At 52.8% G+C, this 16,201-nt stretch overlaps 4 protein-coding genes across 4 annotated transcripts; 3 read left to right on the top strand and 1 right to left on the bottom strand.

The window, feature by feature from the left end:
* Positions 1 to 494: 494 nt before the first annotated feature.
* On the top strand, positions 495 to 5,790 carry CABS01_06790 (ABC transporter; the record flags this gene model as incomplete). Its single annotated transcript, XM_060540155.1, has 14 exons — positions 495 to 719; positions 767 to 1,304; positions 1,382 to 1,611; positions 1,702 to 1,987; positions 2,049 to 2,282; positions 2,344 to 3,122; positions 3,181 to 3,343; positions 3,396 to 3,915; positions 3,973 to 4,044; positions 4,095 to 4,210; positions 4,271 to 4,892; positions 4,951 to 5,031; positions 5,090 to 5,464; positions 5,565 to 5,790. 14 exons carry the CDS (start codon positions 495 to 497, stop codon positions 5,788 to 5,790), a joined length of 4,467 nt encoding a protein of 1,488 aa, XP_060403839.1.
* Positions 5,791 to 6,821: 1,031 nt separating this feature from the next.
* Positions 6,822 to 10,344, top strand: CABS01_06789 (uncharacterized protein; the record flags this gene model as incomplete). The annotated part of the gene is made up of 8 exons (XM_060540154.1): positions 6,822 to 7,570; positions 7,624 to 8,916; positions 8,972 to 9,374; positions 9,440 to 9,703; positions 9,752 to 9,790; positions 9,884 to 9,913; positions 9,963 to 10,088; positions 10,156 to 10,344. The coding sequence occupies 8 exons, from the start codon at positions 6,822 to 6,824 to the stop codon at positions 10,342 to 10,344; spliced, it is 3,093 nt and encodes a 1,030-aa protein (XP_060403838.1).
* Positions 10,345 to 11,680: 1,336 nt separating this feature from the next.
* On the top strand, positions 11,681 to 12,992 carry CABS01_06788 (carboxy-cis,cis-muconate cyclase; the record flags this gene model as incomplete). The annotated part of the gene is made up of 3 exons (XM_060540153.1): positions 11,681 to 11,827; positions 11,937 to 12,045; positions 12,154 to 12,992. The coding sequence occupies 3 exons, from the start codon at positions 11,681 to 11,683 to the stop codon at positions 12,990 to 12,992; spliced, it is 1,095 nt and encodes a 364-aa protein (XP_060403837.1).
* A 236-nt stretch (positions 12,993 to 13,228) lies between these two features.
* CABS01_06787 (uncharacterized protein) lies at positions 13,229 to 15,691 on the bottom strand (the record flags this gene model as incomplete). Its single annotated transcript, XM_060540152.1, has 4 exons — positions 13,229 to 14,378; positions 14,427 to 15,096; positions 15,151 to 15,377; positions 15,444 to 15,691. 4 exons carry the CDS (start codon positions 15,689 to 15,691, stop codon positions 13,229 to 13,231), a joined length of 2,295 nt encoding a protein of 764 aa, XP_060403836.1.
* Between the last annotated feature and the right edge of the window lie 510 nt (positions 15,692 to 16,201).

Genomic DNA, 16,201 nt, shown 5'->3' with positions numbered 1-16,201 from the left:
TGAGACCGGTTCCGCTTTGGGCAATTCACGGGGTGGCTGTGTCTAGCTGCCGCTATGCCGCACCCCGAGACAGGCACACCTTGATTTGATTGGCAACTCCACGTCAACACCACCAAACTTGGGCCCCTCTGCCTAAGGCTCTCACCGTCTTACCTCGAGTCTGGGAATTTACGGAGGATTGCGGCGTGTGATGCGGTGACTGCAGGCCCGTCGCTTCCATTCTGTTCTGTCCTTTTCCCAGTCAATCTCATACCATTTCCATTCATTTCCTTTTGTCTTGACGTGCAATAAGTTTGGGCGTACTGCAACTCTGTTTTGGAATTGTTCTCTTCAGTTTGGCACCTCGTTTTGACGCTATTGCTAGTAAACGAAGTCACAAAGCGTTACATTCGGCTCATGTTTTGTTTGAAATCCCACTTTGATTAAATTGCCTCACTCCCTTGGTCTTGAAACACCATCAGCGACACGAGAGTCCCCCGGTGCCCGCTAGCACCATGTGGGTCCCGCAGCCGGCTTGTTCTCCCGGCCTTGACAACTCTCTCGGTCCGTGGGCCGGAGAATTGTGCCGGGGCGGATTCGACTTTACACTTTTCTTCGAGGAGGCCATACTGGCTGTTCCCCTGCAATCTCTCCTCCTGCTGTTGCTCCCCACATGTGCCTTACGCCTGGCAAGGTCCGATGTCAAAGTTGTGCCCAGCACCCTGCGCTGGCTCAAAGCTGTTAGTCCTGGCAAACTGCTTCCTACCACAATGGCTGATCTCGAAAGTCTGCATCCATTTCTCTGGCTGCTCTAAACTTCGCTCTTCTGATCCTCTGGATCACTACACCATCGACAACCATCACCCATACGCGCGCGACCATTCCCACCGCCATCCTTAGTCTGATTGCCTCGATAGGATTGGGTCTGTTGTCATGGCTCGCCCATCAACGGTCCGTAAGGCCGTCATTCGTCCTGTCAGTTTACTTGTTTCTGTCAATTCTGTTTGACACTGCTCGTGCCCGAACTTTGTGGATGCTGGGGCCCCATCAGACCATACCCGCCATCTTCACCTGTACTCTGGCTGTCAGAGCTGTCATGATCCTTCTAGAATCAACAGAGAAGCGCAGGATCCTAGTTCCAGAACACAAAGGATACTCCAAGGAGGTCACCAGCGGCACTTTCAACAGATCAGTCTTCTTCTGGTTGACGTCACTCTTTATCAACGGATACAGAAACATCCTTCAACTAGATGACCTCTATCCACTGGACCCGAAGCTAGCCTCAGAGCCGCTCTACAGAAAACTCGCCGGCGCGTGGGACCAAGGTAATCTATTTTCGGCCCCCAAACTAAAACACGAAATGTTCCGCGGACTAATCTATCTGATTTCTACACAAAAAAAGTCCCCGACAAGACGGTCCCCGGCGCTTTGTTCAGCACCTGGCTCCGCGCCTTTGCCGGCCCTCTTGCCGCGGCCATCGTCCCGAAACTCTTTCAGATCGCCTTCAACTACGCCCAGCCGTTTCTGATTGACGAGGCTATTCGCCTTGCCAGTCAGCCGCAACAGCAGCCCTACAATAATCACGGTTTTGGTTTGATAGGGGCGTACGTGATCGTTTACACCGGTATTGCTGTGGGTTCTGCGTTTCGTCATCTTCGCTCTCGGTCAAGAGGGCGTTCTAGAACTACTCAAAGTGCGGAGCGCTGAGATATCATGTTGTAGGTCTCGACGGGCCAGTATGACTGGCGCAATCAACGTGCGGCCTCCATGACGAGGGGCAGCACGACGGCACTTGTCTATCGGAAAGCGTTGAGGCTGGATTTGACGTCGCCCAACGTCAGCCCTTCCGCGGCTCTGACTTTAGTTGGAACCGATAGCGAGACCATCAGCCAGGGCATCATGCAGCTTCACGAGGTCTGGAGTGGACTTGTCGAGATTGGTATCGGGATTTACCTGATTTACAGGCAGCTTGGGGCTGCCTGTGCCATGCCCGTTGCCCTCGTTTTCGGTAGGATGCCATATCAGCTTCGCTGGCTGAGAGATACTCTGAATCTGATGCATATCGGCAGTTGTCCTATTTGCCACAGCTTTTCTCGCTGTTCCTACCGGCAAAGCATCCGCGGAATGGATCAAAGCCTCGCAAGATCGCGTCTCAACGACCTCCAAGACGCTGGGGAACATCAAATGGCTCAAGATCTCTGGCCTCAATGATGTTGCCTTTTCAGTGATTCAAAAGCTTCGAACCGTAGAGCTCGAGGTCTCCAAGAGATTCAGGGTACTGTTGGGCATCTCCATGATGTTTTGTAAGCTTTTTTTCCTGCGTTGCCTCTTCGTGACATGTACGCTGAGACTGCTCCTTTCAAGTGATTTGCACGCCGATCTGGTCTCCAATACTCACCTTCAGCACATTCGTTGCAACGGCGGCTCGAACCGGCGATACTTTGACGATCCAAAAGGCATTCACAGCGTACTCTTTATTGATACTGGTGAACCAGCCATTAGTCGGCATCGTCATGGGACTTCCGCTCCTGGCTTCTGCCATGGCTTCTTTCCAGAGAATCCAAGACTTTTTGAACGGCAAGGAAAGAGTTGACGCCAGACTCGCTAGCGAGGGTGTCAAAATCGCCGGGGCTGGGAAATCCGTGACAGAGTCCCCAAAAGCTGCTGGTCTAGGCCCAGACGTCGAGCTGTCCGACATGCATGAAAGTGAGTTGCCAGTCGCCGATTTGCCCCTCAGTGTCATCGCCTCTGTAAAGGGAACATTCTCTTGGTCAGACGACTCCAAGCCTGTTATCGACATCGACAACTGGAACGTCCGGCGACGAGCTTTCACTTTGGTACTCGGGCCTGTGGGCTGCGGCAAGTCGACGCTTCTAAAGTGTTTACTCGGCGAGTTATCGTCCTTCAAGGGCACCATTTCCATCAACTTCTCTGGCGTCACGTACTGCGGCCAAACCGCGTGGATACCGAACGACAGTGTGCGTAACATCATTACCGGTCACGCCGCGTTCGATCCGGCCTGGTACCACAAAGTCATCAAGGCATGTGCTTTGGAGCAAGATATCGCTAGCTGGCCGAATGGAGACAGTACCGTGGCGGGAACAAAGGGGATTTCCATGAGTGGTGGTCAGAAGCATCGTCTGGTCTGTCATTGAGCTTGTTTCGGAGTTGGGGAGACGAGTGAAGCTAACACTATGGCAGGCCATTGCCCGCGCTTTGTACGCAAGACAAGAGTTGTTGGTGCTTGACGACGTTTTCAGCGGCCTAGACTCTAGCACCGAAGACATTGTCTTCAATAACCTCTTCGGTAATAATGGTTTGCTCCGCCACACAGATACTACTGTCATTCTAGCATCATCTGATTGTACGACCTCCTTGACTCCTCACATGGCTTAGTGCTAACGACCCTCTGACAGCTCGCCGTGTGCCGTTTGCCGATGACGTCGTACTTCTTAACGATGAGGGTCGAATTATAGACAACGAGGCGATCACGAAAGTCACCCGACAACCATCCTCCTCAGGCAAACGCGCCGGCACGAGTGATAGCGAGAGCGTAAAGGTGTCACCGATAACAATAACAAACGATAAACCACCAGCCACGATCCTCGGCCTACTCGATGACCAAGCAGATTCCGCTCGTCAACTCGGCGACTGGGGGATGTATAGCTTCTATGCCAGGGCAGCTGGGTGGTTCAGCCTATCGACCTTTGCTGGCGCCATGATTGTATTTGCCTTTTGCGACTCATTTCCCGGTAATCTCCCCCAAGGGTCTATTGATGTGGAAATCATCAGACTAATGAATTCATGGTCAGATATCTGGCTCAAGTGGTGGGCAGAGTCCAATGAGCAGAGACCGAACCAAGATCTGGGCAAGTGGCTTGGTGTCTACGCGGCTCTTGGAGTTGGATCCGTGGCTTCGGTGCTCTTTGGAATGTGGTGAGCACATACTTCACCGCAATGCTCTACAGAGCCGTTGATAACGAAAACATCTAGGCAACTTTTCATTGTCATCATCAACAAGTCGGGAGTCTATTTCCACGGCGTTCTACTAGACACCACGTCTCGGTGAGGTACACAACCGACTTTTCTCTTGCTGTCCATACTAACAGAGATAGTGCGCCCATGACATTTCACAGTTCAGTGGACAGCGGCATCACAGTAAACAGATTCAGCCAAGATCTCCAGCTCATCGACATGGAGCTGCCCGCCGCAGCACTCGGCCTGGCCGTAGGTACGCAAGACTCTTTCCATCTCTAACGAAACCGAAGCCCAACTAACCTTCCAATCCTAGGCGTCGCATTCGGCGTAGCACGCTTCATAGTAATGTCCGTCTCCTCACGCTACATGGCCGCCATCCTCCCCTTCCTCATCCCAACCTTCTACGCCATCCAGCACTTCTACCTCCGCACCTCGCGACAGATGCGCCTCCTCGACATCGAGCACAAAGCACCCCTCTACTCCCAACTCATCGAAACCCTCGAAGGCCTAGCGACAATCAGAGCCTTTCGCTGGGAAGACAATTTCGAAAAGGTCAACCTCCGCCGGCTCGACGACTCACAGCGACCCAAGTACCTCCTTGCATGCCTACAAAGCTGGCTGACGTTTTCGGTTGACATGGTGATTGCCGTCATCGCCGTTGTCCTCATTGTATTAGTCACGACGCTGCGCGAACAAATTGGGCCCGGGTTCATTGGTGTTGCGTTGACGAATGTGTTGGCGTTTAGTGGGTGCGTCAAGGCGATTATCACGTCGTGGGTCATGTTGGAGGTTTCGCTTGGCGCGGTTGCGAGGGTGAGGAACTTTTCTTTGACTACGGCGTCTGAGGACGACTCTCGTGGGCAGCGTGCGGAGCCAGAGGGAGAGTGGCCGAGTCGAGGAGCCGTTGAGCTTCGGAAAGTGACGGCGTCCTATGCGTAAGTTTAGAGAATCGTTGAACCGGAACTTAAGAGTGTGAAGCTGACGTTGTAATAGATCATCTGGTACCGTACTTAAAGATGTAAACATCTCAATCGAACCAGGTCAAAAGGTTGCAATCTGCGGCCGAACAGGCAGGTAAGTGATCAACCACCCCTTATCCCTACCAGTGAAAGACATCTAACACTCCCTCCAGCGGCAAAAGCTCCCTCATCCTCTGCCTCCTCCGCATGATGGACCTAGACTCGGGCACAATCACCATCGACAACGTCGACACCGCCACGCTGCCCCACGAATACGTCCGCTCCAAGATCGTCGCGGTCCCACAGGAGTCCTATATCTTCGACGGCACCGTGCGGTTGAATCTCGACCCCGGCCAGACAGCGTCGGACGAGGATATCACAGCGGTCTTGAGAAGGGTGCAGCTCTGGGAGAAAGTCAAGGAGCGCGGTGGTCTGGATGCCGTGATTGACGATAAGTTCTTCTCGCAGGGTGAGGCGCAGTTGTTGGTGTTTGCGAGGGCTATGTTGAGGAAGGGGAGGGTGCTTGTTTTGGACGAGATTACGAGCAGGTGAGTTTCCATCTTTTCTATTCCCTTTTCGTAGAGGTGTTCAAGTTGGCACTTATCCTACCGAGAGTGGACGAAAGAGATTAACCTTTTGTGCGAATAGTCTGGACGATGAGTCTAGTAAGATCATCGACGAGGTGCTCCGTTCGTGGTTCAGAGATTGGACCATCATCGCTATCGCACATAAGCTTGAGTCGATACTGGACTTTGACCGAGTTGCGGTTGTCGATTCAGGAGCAGTTGTTGAGTACGGGGAGCCTAGGCAGCTATTGGGAAGCGAGTCTTCGTTCAAGGCGTTGTATGAGCGGTCATCGGATGTGGCACACTAGGGCTGCTAGGAGGGAACTGAGGAATTGTAAGATGAATGTGTATCCCAACTCGACATCTGTATTTGTAACGCCCCAAGATACCCCTCTTTTCATTGGAATTAATATACAGAAGTCTCTCCGCAAAACTAGACAGCGATTATGGAGTGCGGAGTTAATGTTCGTCGTGCTGATGTGGTTGGCTGGATTTACTACTTTGGTACCATTACCATGACTCTGGCATCAGAGTGTCTAAGGTAGACAGAGGGGGCACAGTCAAGCGAGCTTTCAGTCTCGGCATAAGATCCACCTCTCCAATGAGGGGCATTGTATGCTTTGTCTTAGGAAACTGCATGACACCAAACTTTTGGGCCCTCGGTCAACGTGGCTGACTTGGCAACCCTCGGTGAGGCCATACCATCACAATCCTGGAAGCCCGGCTATCTCTCCCATCATGCGCTGTCGCAAAGCAATTCGAAACTAAAACGTTAGAAAAACACAAAGTACTTGGTGTCTTGGTCGTCATTTTCTTGATGCTTTCCCGCTGTTGGTGGTTGTTTCCTCTCGATCCTTAGATGCGGGAGAAAACAAGCAAGGCTGTAGGATCTTGACAATCGCAACACCCTCTTTTCTTGCTACGTTAAAAGTCAGGCTAGCAGAAACCTGCATTTCCTCGCTTTACAGGTCATTTCCTTCACATCCTTTCCTCGAAGGTAAGTGGCTGCATCTCACTCAAGCCTTTTCGGCTTATATTGACGCTGTGTTACAAGGTTTTGGGGACTATTATCCAACAGAATCTGAGACACCGCGTCTCATTGGATTCGCGGCGTGGCATGCTCTACGCGCTCAAGGCACACTTTTTCGACGACTCGTGACTAAAATCAAGCTGAAAATGCAGAGTTTCGTTGCCAGCCTGCCTCGTCCGAGTCATCCACGGACGTTATATATCGCGTGTTTCCATTCTCATGGCATCTCTCGCGTCTCATTTTCCTCTTCCACCAAGGTCTTTTCCACAGCAGTTCAAGTATATTCAAGACATCCTATCACATCCCAGTATGACGTTCCAAACATGGGACGCCTTTCAAAAGACATTACTTTCTGGTAATGATATGGCAGGGATGTTTGACCAGAACCTCCGCCTTCGCCATCCAGGAACATGCAATTGGTTCTTGCAAGGTGAGACATACTGTCAATGGAAAAATGAGAAGAACAAGACACTATTCTGTACTGGCCCGCCGGGAGTGGGCAAGTCTGTTCTAGCTGCGGCGGTAATAGAAGAGTTAAGAGGCTCAGAGAGGCTGGTCCTCTTCTTGTTTTGCGAGAACGACATCCAACGAGTTGATCAACTCATACGGCATCTGATACAGCAAGTCCTCGCTCAAATTGACTACAGCAATGACATGGCTTTACTGGCCAGACTGTCGAGTACTATGGAGGGCAAAAATACCACTGACGACCGCGACATGAAGGCTCTTGAGATGCTGCTGTGTTACAGCCGTACCAAGTCTGGAACGGACGAATCCAAAGTCTCACTTGTCTTGGATGGACTTGACAGACTTGATCTCGAGATCTCTCAAAACCTTCTTTCCAAACTGAGCGGCCTTCGCGATAAGATCGCCCTTAATATCTTCGCAACCTCGACGCTCACTGCTTCTGTGACGACCGCAGACACGTCCCTAACCTTCTTAGCCTCGGACACGGACCTGACACAATTTGTCACCGCCCGGGTACAACCGCCCGGGTCGCTCTCTAACCTAGAACATGCTGAGTTCTACAGAAACATCGTCAAGGAAGCGAAGGGGATGTAAGTCATAATTCATCGCTATCAAATGAAGGTTCATCGCTAAGAAGCTACAGATTTGGCATCGCTGATGGCGTCGTCGAACTACTTTCACCTATGCGCACCAAGTACGACTTTCAACAATTCTTGAAAGGTTGGACCCGGGATCCCGGATACTTGGACCGCATATTCGGCCGATTGATAGAACCGCGTCAAAAGCGGCTTCAAGCAGGACTCGCCCCCCACGCCATCGACTGGCTGACGTTCTCTGCCCGAGAACTCACGATACCGGAGCTCCAGCATGCCCTGATAGCAGACAACTCAGAGCACTTCTCAGGCCCTCCAGAGCCGGCTGAGATTATTTCGGCATTGTGTGGATTTGTTTTAGTCGACGGGGAGCCAGGACAACAGTCAATTTGCTTTTACCACAGTGCTCTGAAGCAGTACTTTCTCCACGAGAGACGCAACAGAGCCCTCAAAATACACGACACCATTGTCAGCTATTGTCTGACTCAGTTGACAAGGGTTTATTCCAGCGATGGATTCTGCCATTCAGATGAGGAATACGAGAAAAGACTTGAACGCAATCCCTTCTTTCTCTACGCTGCTTGTCACTGGTCTCATCACACTGAGGAATGCACAGAACCTATCGCCGCCGCTCGAAGCTTCTTGGACAGCTATTTCAAGGTGACGATGTCAAGCCAGGCAATCTTCATTAGAGATGCTCCGTTCAGGGAACCTGGCTACTCGCAAAAGGTTCCCCGGGACGTCACCGGCCTGCATCTTGCAGCCTACTTTGGGATCCAAGGTGCCGCCGAAAAGATGCTCAGTGAAGGAACAGCTCCGCTGAGCTCCGTTGACACAGAAGGTCGGACCCCACTGTGGTGGGCTGCCTTCTTCAAACAGTACAAGATTGTCAGACTGTTTTGCCGCAGTGACACGACCACGCTGTCACGTCTTGTCATGGCCAAAGACAAGAAGCTGGTCCAAGTCTTGGTCAAGGGCAAATACGCAGTCAACATCGAAGACGCCTCAAAGGACACTCCGTTACACCAAGCCGTACGCCATGGTCTCGTTGAGATAACAGGTGATCTTTTGTCCGCCGGTGCGGACGTCAATGTGGAAAACATGGGAGGTGAAACCCCCCTCAGTATAGCCCTCAACAATCGCGAACCCAAGATCGTCCGCCTCCTTGTTGAAAAGGGGGCCTATACCGATTTTGTGGACACTCTCAAGTTCCGCAAGGCGCTAGCGTGGCATAATGAGGTGATTCTAGAGATCTCTCGAGAAAACAAGAACACTGTTCTACAGCTGCAACCTCGAGAAACAAATCCTTTTGCCGCTTCAGCTGATAAAAGGAGAGTCTCATTGTCAGTACCACGACTATTTATATTTGAGGCATGGAGCACTTACCATATCGAACAGGCAGCAAGAAATCCTCTGCATGAACCCATTGCCACCTTGGCTTGAATCTGTAATCGGAAACCATGACATCGGTGAATTTGACCTCCAGATTTCTCCCCCGTCATTAGACGATCATATTGAGGAAAACCATCGGGTATACTATGTTACGGCATTCATGTGGAACTCAGCAAATAACAGCGAATATCCCTCAAACGGCAACGGGCGCCATCTTCACAAGAATCTGGTGCTGTGCTGGGATGTCTACAGGGATGAGCAAACCGAGAAATGGCACACAAAGGCACACTTCACTAACATGCCACACATTTGGCTTCCTGATAACGGCGCGGTGTTCTTGAAACACTTTCTTGGTCATGTGAAAGCTACATGGCTTGCTTACTGCGAGGCTAACCTGGTCGATCTGAAGGTGCGTTTACCTTCTTCATACAGGTCGTCACCCGAGCGCTCAATTTGCTCATCCTCAAAAAATAGCTTCGCAAAAGGATCATTGAATCCAAAGGCACCAATCCAGCACTTTTGAATCTTCTCATGACGAACGGTCAGAGATGGCTCAGTCATCGACACGAACTGTCCAAAGTCATTCTGAAGATCCAGAAATTTGCGACTTACTACTGCTTGCAGCATAATGAGACCCGCGAACTCAAAGGACTTACAGAGGCGATATATCAACTCTCTATCACTGTTGGAGAGAAGCTCGGGGAACTCGATAAAAACTCGAGAGATCTCATTCAGCTGGTGAATAATGCTGTCCGGTTCTTGCGAACGCAGCTTACTTAGTGATAGGAATGCAACCTCGTCTCTATCAAGGAGGCGCGAGATTCAGTCAGTTCATCGAGGAGCATGAAAAGACTAAGTTGGATCACAGTGATGCCCCCCCTCATGCTACCATGATGCAAGCGCTAATTAACTGATTAGTTTACCTTCCTCCCTCTCACATTCGTAGGGGTAAGACTCAAAACTTCTCTGCTGCCCATGAATACTGACCATCATGCAGACCCTGTTTGGGATGAACGTAGACATCTTGGACGGCAAAAAGCCTGCTTGGTGGACTTATGTTCCTTTCGCCGCAGTCACCTCGCTTCTGACCTCTGTTGTGTGGCTTCTGTTCAAGTTTACTGAGGTTAGTAGAATTATGATCTCCACCTCAGTGTAAGCATACAGCCAGAGCTGACCAGAGGCAACAACAGCTTGAGACAAAGATTGAAACGAAGGCGAGGACATGGGTATCTCACGTCAAAGACGGCTTAAGCACGCGCGACGACCAGGACGTACTGAGCAGATACGAAACCTCACCTAGAAGTGCCAATGCTCTCTCAGATGTAGATTCAGAAAGGGGACTCGGGATGACGAACAGGGTCTCGACGAGTAGACCATAGCAGGCTTGATACGCACATGGCAAGTTTATTTGTACAGTCAAGCATTCCGAAATGTCAGTCCGTATCTTGTAACCATTCTGTTGACGCCGAGATTCTGTGCATGACTATTGCTCTCCATAAGAGTCGTCGCTTTGCGACGGAAGTCATGGTCTGTAGCCACAGCCTGATTCGAGCATTCGTCTATATCATTGTAGGTTCTGATCCCTTGCCGCACCTCCCTTCTTTTCACAGCCAATCGAGATATATACATACATATTGATGGACGAAGTAAGACGTGATCATAGACCTGTCGCTTGTGCCGTACTAGCCAGCCCCCGGAAACTTGACTTGCTTGACTAACACAAACGAGAAACGCCCCTCTGTTCGGGTATTCCGGATGAACAGATTGGTCAATCGCATTTATGACTTTCGTTTGCCGCGCGGGCCTTGTCAAGATGCTCCCGAGGTTCTCGTGTCCCCCCGGCCGGTGTCCGGCTGGCAACTCTGGACTCCTCTCCCCGGTCTTTCGGCATCGTGGCCCGGCAGTCGTCGCGGAGCACGGAGCACCCAGATACTTGGCGCACGATCACTCATCGAGTGTCGCTTGACAACGACTGAGCATCATGATCCCCATTGGTATCATACGAGGCCATAGTTACCTAATCCACTTCTTTTCAGAGCCTCAAGCAGGAACCAGCAGATGAAGCTATCTTATCATTCGATGTCCCGTGAAATCACAACTCCGGAGCGCTGGCTGAATTGACTGCCCAAAGGTGGGGGAAGAACACTCTGCCGGGAGCAATCGTTCCTCCCGCCCAATTACCGCCACATCTCCCGAGCAGCCCCTCCAAATTGCGGCGACCCCACACTCGAACTGTCAAAAAGCGGGCCCGTCTCTCCACGCACCGGGTGCTGCTGCTGTATGCCCCTCGTCGTGTTGTCCGGGGTTCGGAGACGAGGGGCAGGAGCTGTAAGGTACACCAAACTTGCCTACTCTTTTTCTCAAATCTTTCGTCACCTCGTTTTCTTCCCATCTTTCCCACACCTCCCCCTTCCCCTTTCACATGATTCTGTCTTGACGTTTCTCGTAAAGAGTATTCCCCTGACCCAGTCATCGTGACGTTTTTGCCAATCGGAGCTCGACCTCCCTGGAGCTTCCTCATTACCTCGGCGAAACTCACCCGACTTGCCATAGTTTCCTCGCTCCTACATTCTCCGAGACGTTTTGAAACTACAATTTCTCTTCCTCTCCTCGTGACGGCCTCCCCTCTAGCTCATGCTCTCGCGATCCTTCCGTCTTCTCTCGGCCTTCCAAACCAAACGCTTCCCCGCTAGGCTCTTCTCAACAACCGCAAAGATGCCCGTCCACCACCTCATGATCGGGACCTGGACCCCGCCAGGCGCCATCTTCACCGTCGCTTTTGACGACGAGAAGCTCAACCTCGAGCTCGTAAAGCGCACCGAGATCCCTGAGGACCAGCCGATATCATGGATGACCTTCAGTGTAAGTTCAGATCAGTCTACCCGCGGATCAGCTTGAGTTCGGATGAGCTTAGTAGATTCTATTCCGTTGTGACCAAGAAACCTGGCTTACACACATATGTACTTCACAGCATGACAAGAAGAACCTCTACGGCGCCGCCATGAAGAAGTGGGCAAGCTTCGCAGTCAAGAGCCCCTCAGAAATCGTCCACGAGGCCTCTCACGACATGACCCACGACCGTAAGTTCATTCTCATAGCAAGCGGGCCAATGTCACCTTATCGTGTCACATCACGACTACCTCGTCACTCTCGTGAACCTCATTCTCAACTAACACCATCCCTCCCAGCCAACGCCGCCCTCTCAACAACAAACACCCGCGCAATCTTCCTCCTCGCGGCCCAAAAACCCCCCTACGCAGTCTACTGCAACCCCTTCTACAAGCACGCCTCCCACGGCAACATCTTCTCCGTCTCCTCCTCGGGCGCCCTCGAGACAAACGTCCAAAACTACCCCTACGACCCCAACACGGGCATCCACGGCATGGTCTTCGACCCCACAGAAACCTACCTCTACTCCGCCGACCTCACCGCCAACAAGCTCTGGGTCCACAAGAAGACCTCCCCCGACGCCCCCGAACTCGAGCTCGTCGGCTCCGTCGACGCCCCGGACCCGGGCGACCACCCCCGCTGGGTCGCCATCCACCCGACGGGCCGCTACCTCTACGCCCTCATGGAGGCAGGCAACCGCCTCTGCGAGTACGTCGTCGACCCGGCCACCCGCCTCCCCGTCTACACCCACCGCTCCTTCCCCCTCATCCCCCCGGGTATCCCAGGTTCGACCACGAAAATGTACCGCTCCGACGTCTGCACCCTCTCCCACAGCGGGAAGTACCTCTTCGCCACGGCCCGCTCAAACAGCTTCGACGTGACGGGCTACATCGCCGCCTTCAAGCTCGACGACAGCGGCCACATCGAGAGGCAGATCTGCCTGAACCCCACGCCCACGAGCGGCGGGCACAGCAACGCCGTCAGCCCCTGCGACTGGAGCGACGAGTGGATCGCCATCACGGACGACCAGGAGGGCTGGATCGAGATCTACCGTTGGCAGGACGAGTTCCTGGGCCGTGTTGCGCGGTTGCGTATCCCCGAGCCCGGGTTCGGAATGAATGCTATTTGGTACGATTGAGTTTAGGTCGGAGGAGTCAAGGTAGCGGGGATAATAGGAGAAACAAATAAAACTAAAAATAAAGAAACATACAATCAAACAATCACATCAACTTCAGCATGTTACCAGGAAATTAGTATTCCAAAAATTTGACTTGAAGAGCAACAACGGTGAATGAGCGCCGCAACCGCTCAGATTACTATGCGATATCATACAGGGGACAGCACCAACACCTACACAATCTTACTACGCCCAATCTACGACTTGTTTTTCCTCTTCTTCCTCCTGTTCTTCTTCTTACTTGCTGCCTGGCTATTGTTGCTGGTGCTCTGCGCCGTGCTCGACGCACCGTCCCCATTCTCCTGCTCCTCGCCTTCTGAATCGTGGCTAGAAGACTGCTTGTTACTCTGGCTGGTAGCCCGCGAGCGGTGTCCGGAAGAGCCCTTGGAACCTCTAGACCCGGCTTCATCGGAATCGGAGCTGGCGGCCTGGATGATGATTTTCCGCACTCCACTGCTAGTCTCGACCACGTTCTCACTGATGCTACCACTTCGAACAAGGGGTCGGCGCTTGGGGGTGGCAGATCCTTCATCGATAACATCAGTGACGCTCGTCGCGCTGCTTGCCCGACCAGGCGAGACGATGATGGTCAGGTCCGTCCGGGCTGCTTCGGGGCTTGTGCTCCGTGTGGCCTTTGGGCTGCCATGTTCAGGGACAGTTGGGGGCAAGTCGACTCCTTCAGGGGCCTTGGCGCCCTCGGCGTCGTGGTCGTGAGCGGCACTCGAGAGCCTAACCTGAGTCTCACTCATGCCGGCCCCACCATAGCTCTTGCGAATAGCATGGACGCCACCCTTTCCGGTCAGCTTAGGGCGCATAAGGGGGGTATGTTCGTCCGTGTCATGCTCCAGTCTCTCCTCGCTGACTTCTCCAGCTATAGAGGCGGGGCGAAGATTGGGGGACGGGCTGTGGATCTGCGACAAGGGCGCTCCGGTCTGGACGGGCTTGATTTTGACGGTTGTAGACTTGGTGTTCTTCGGGTTCGACGCGCGGTTGGATGGACCGAGATGCTTGAGGTGTTGCTTAGCCTCGTCAAAGGTGGCCTTCACGGGAACAGCAGACGAAGTCATGCGCCCGTCAGGACCGGCCGAGCTTCTTCTCATAAGGAATGTGGTTCTAGGCGCGCTGCTGGAGAGGTTCTCCGGGGCATCGCTGAGCGCACTGATGGAACCATTTCGTTCATGGGGAGGTTGCGGCTCGTCTCCGAATTCGATGAGATCACCGTTCTCAGGGATCGGTCGAGGGGACGGCTGGCCTGTCCTCTTGGTGATTCGGGCCTTCGGGGCGGGGGTCATGCGGCGGATGGCCTTGTGAACGTCAATGTAGACGTCGGATTCGTCAATGATTTCTCTGCTACGAGTCAGTAATCATTCTGCAGTACAGTCGTGGTAAACTTACTCTCCAATAAGTTCCTCAATGACATCTTCAAGGGTGACGACACCAATAGCGCCGTAGTCGGCACCGGGGTACTCGGACACCAGGACCATATGCGACTTGCCCTCCTGGAAGAAGTTGACAATGTCCAAGCAGCTCGTCTCAGGGCGGGTCTCGGGAAGCGTCGCCAGTGGGAAATCCTTGACCTGCAGACAATCTTCAGGGTCGTATGTGATGAGAATCTTGACAAGAAGCATTCCAACGAAATCGGTCGGCTTTCCGGTGGCGTGGATGGGAATACGGGAGTACCCCTCCGAAAGAATCTGGTCCATGGTCTTCTCGTCCAATACGGTATCCTCGGCCATGACAAAGACATCGTCCATTGGGGTCATGACGTTCTCGACGGGCTTGTCCTTCAGGTCCAAGACAGCACTGATGATGGTGACCTCGTCCTGGTTCAAGCGTTCGCCAACCTCGCCAAGGGACTTGTGCAGGGTGACCAAAGTCTTGAGGCCACTCTTCTTGTAAACGGTGCCGTGGTCCTCGCCCAACGCCCAGTCGAGGAGCTTCGCAGTAGGCCAAGCCACAGGCGCCATAAGCCACATGAGCAAAAGAACAGGCTTGGACATGTAGCCACCGATTTGGAGACCGTATCGAACGCAGATGGATTGAGGTACGACTTCGCCAAAGATGACTGCCAATATGTTAGTAAAGGTCGTTTATCGCTGGTGGATATACTCCAACGTACCAATGAGAACAGTACTGCCAACGACGGCCTCAACGCCGCCGCCAAGACAGCGGTCCAAAACAACGGGTAGCGATTCGTTGACGATGACGTTGGAGAGAAGCAAAGTAACCAGAACCCAATGCTTGCCCTTCTTCAAAAGGTCGTAGACACGCTTGGCGTTCTTGGATTGCGATTCGTCGGGGTCGCCGGCGACAACCTGGAGGTAGATGCTGTCCTGTCCCATCAGGCTAAGTGCCAAGGTCAGCAAACAGGTATAGGAGTTGGTAGGAAATGCGAACAAGACAAGAACTTACGCAATGGTCAGACCTGCAAAGGCACCTCCCAGCAAAACCAGGGCAATGGAGGCACCCATGAGGGGCCAGAAAGCATCACCAGCCTCTGGCTCTTCATCGTGATGGCCTCGCGCGTGAATGGGCGCGGCGGCGACGGAGGAAACGCCCAGCGTCAAGGCTTTGGTAAGGCCGAGAACGGCAGTACGGAAGACGCCGAAGCCGCCGGCATTATTGCCCCGTCGTGTCGGGACGACTCCCCTTGTGGCCATAATACTCGGCTCGTCAATGGAGGAATCGGATGTCGTGAGAGTGTCGTGGAGTAGTAGGTGGGAAAGCAGCGAGGTCAAGCGCACATTTTATGCGGCGGACGCGGGAGACGGGCGAGAAACGGGGCAGAGTCAGGGTGGTAAAGGTGCTGCACTCCACCTCTGTTTACCTGCAGCTGCTGTGCGTACGCAAGTGCACAAGGCGAGCGGGCAAGCTCCACCAAACGAGCCAAGGTCGGAAGACGAGTGGATTCTGCTGTGGATAGCGATGGTTCGAGTGACGGTGCCTTGCAGATGGGTCTTGCAATGGCACTTTGTTGATGATGTGAGGAGAGCTGCGATAGAGCTATGTCGAAGGTAGGAATTTTTAGGGACGAGAGTTGAGAAAGCCAAAAAATAAAATGAATGAGAAAAACACACAGATGGTGATCAATAGCTCATGGAGACGGAGAAAGCACAAGGGCGCCGAGAGAGGTGAGAGGTACCCAGAGTTCCTAGCTTTGGGGGGCCGAG

This window comes from Colletotrichum abscissum, assembly GCF_030869225.1.
Source record: "Colletotrichum abscissum strain IMI 504890 chromosome Unknown Scaffold_14.1, whole genome shotgun sequence".
In the NCBI taxonomy this organism is placed as follows: domain Eukaryota; kingdom Fungi; phylum Ascomycota; class Sordariomycetes; order Glomerellales; family Glomerellaceae; genus Colletotrichum; species Colletotrichum abscissum.
Note: the sequence above shows the minus strand (reverse complement) of the source record. Positions and strands in the feature narration are given on the sequence as shown.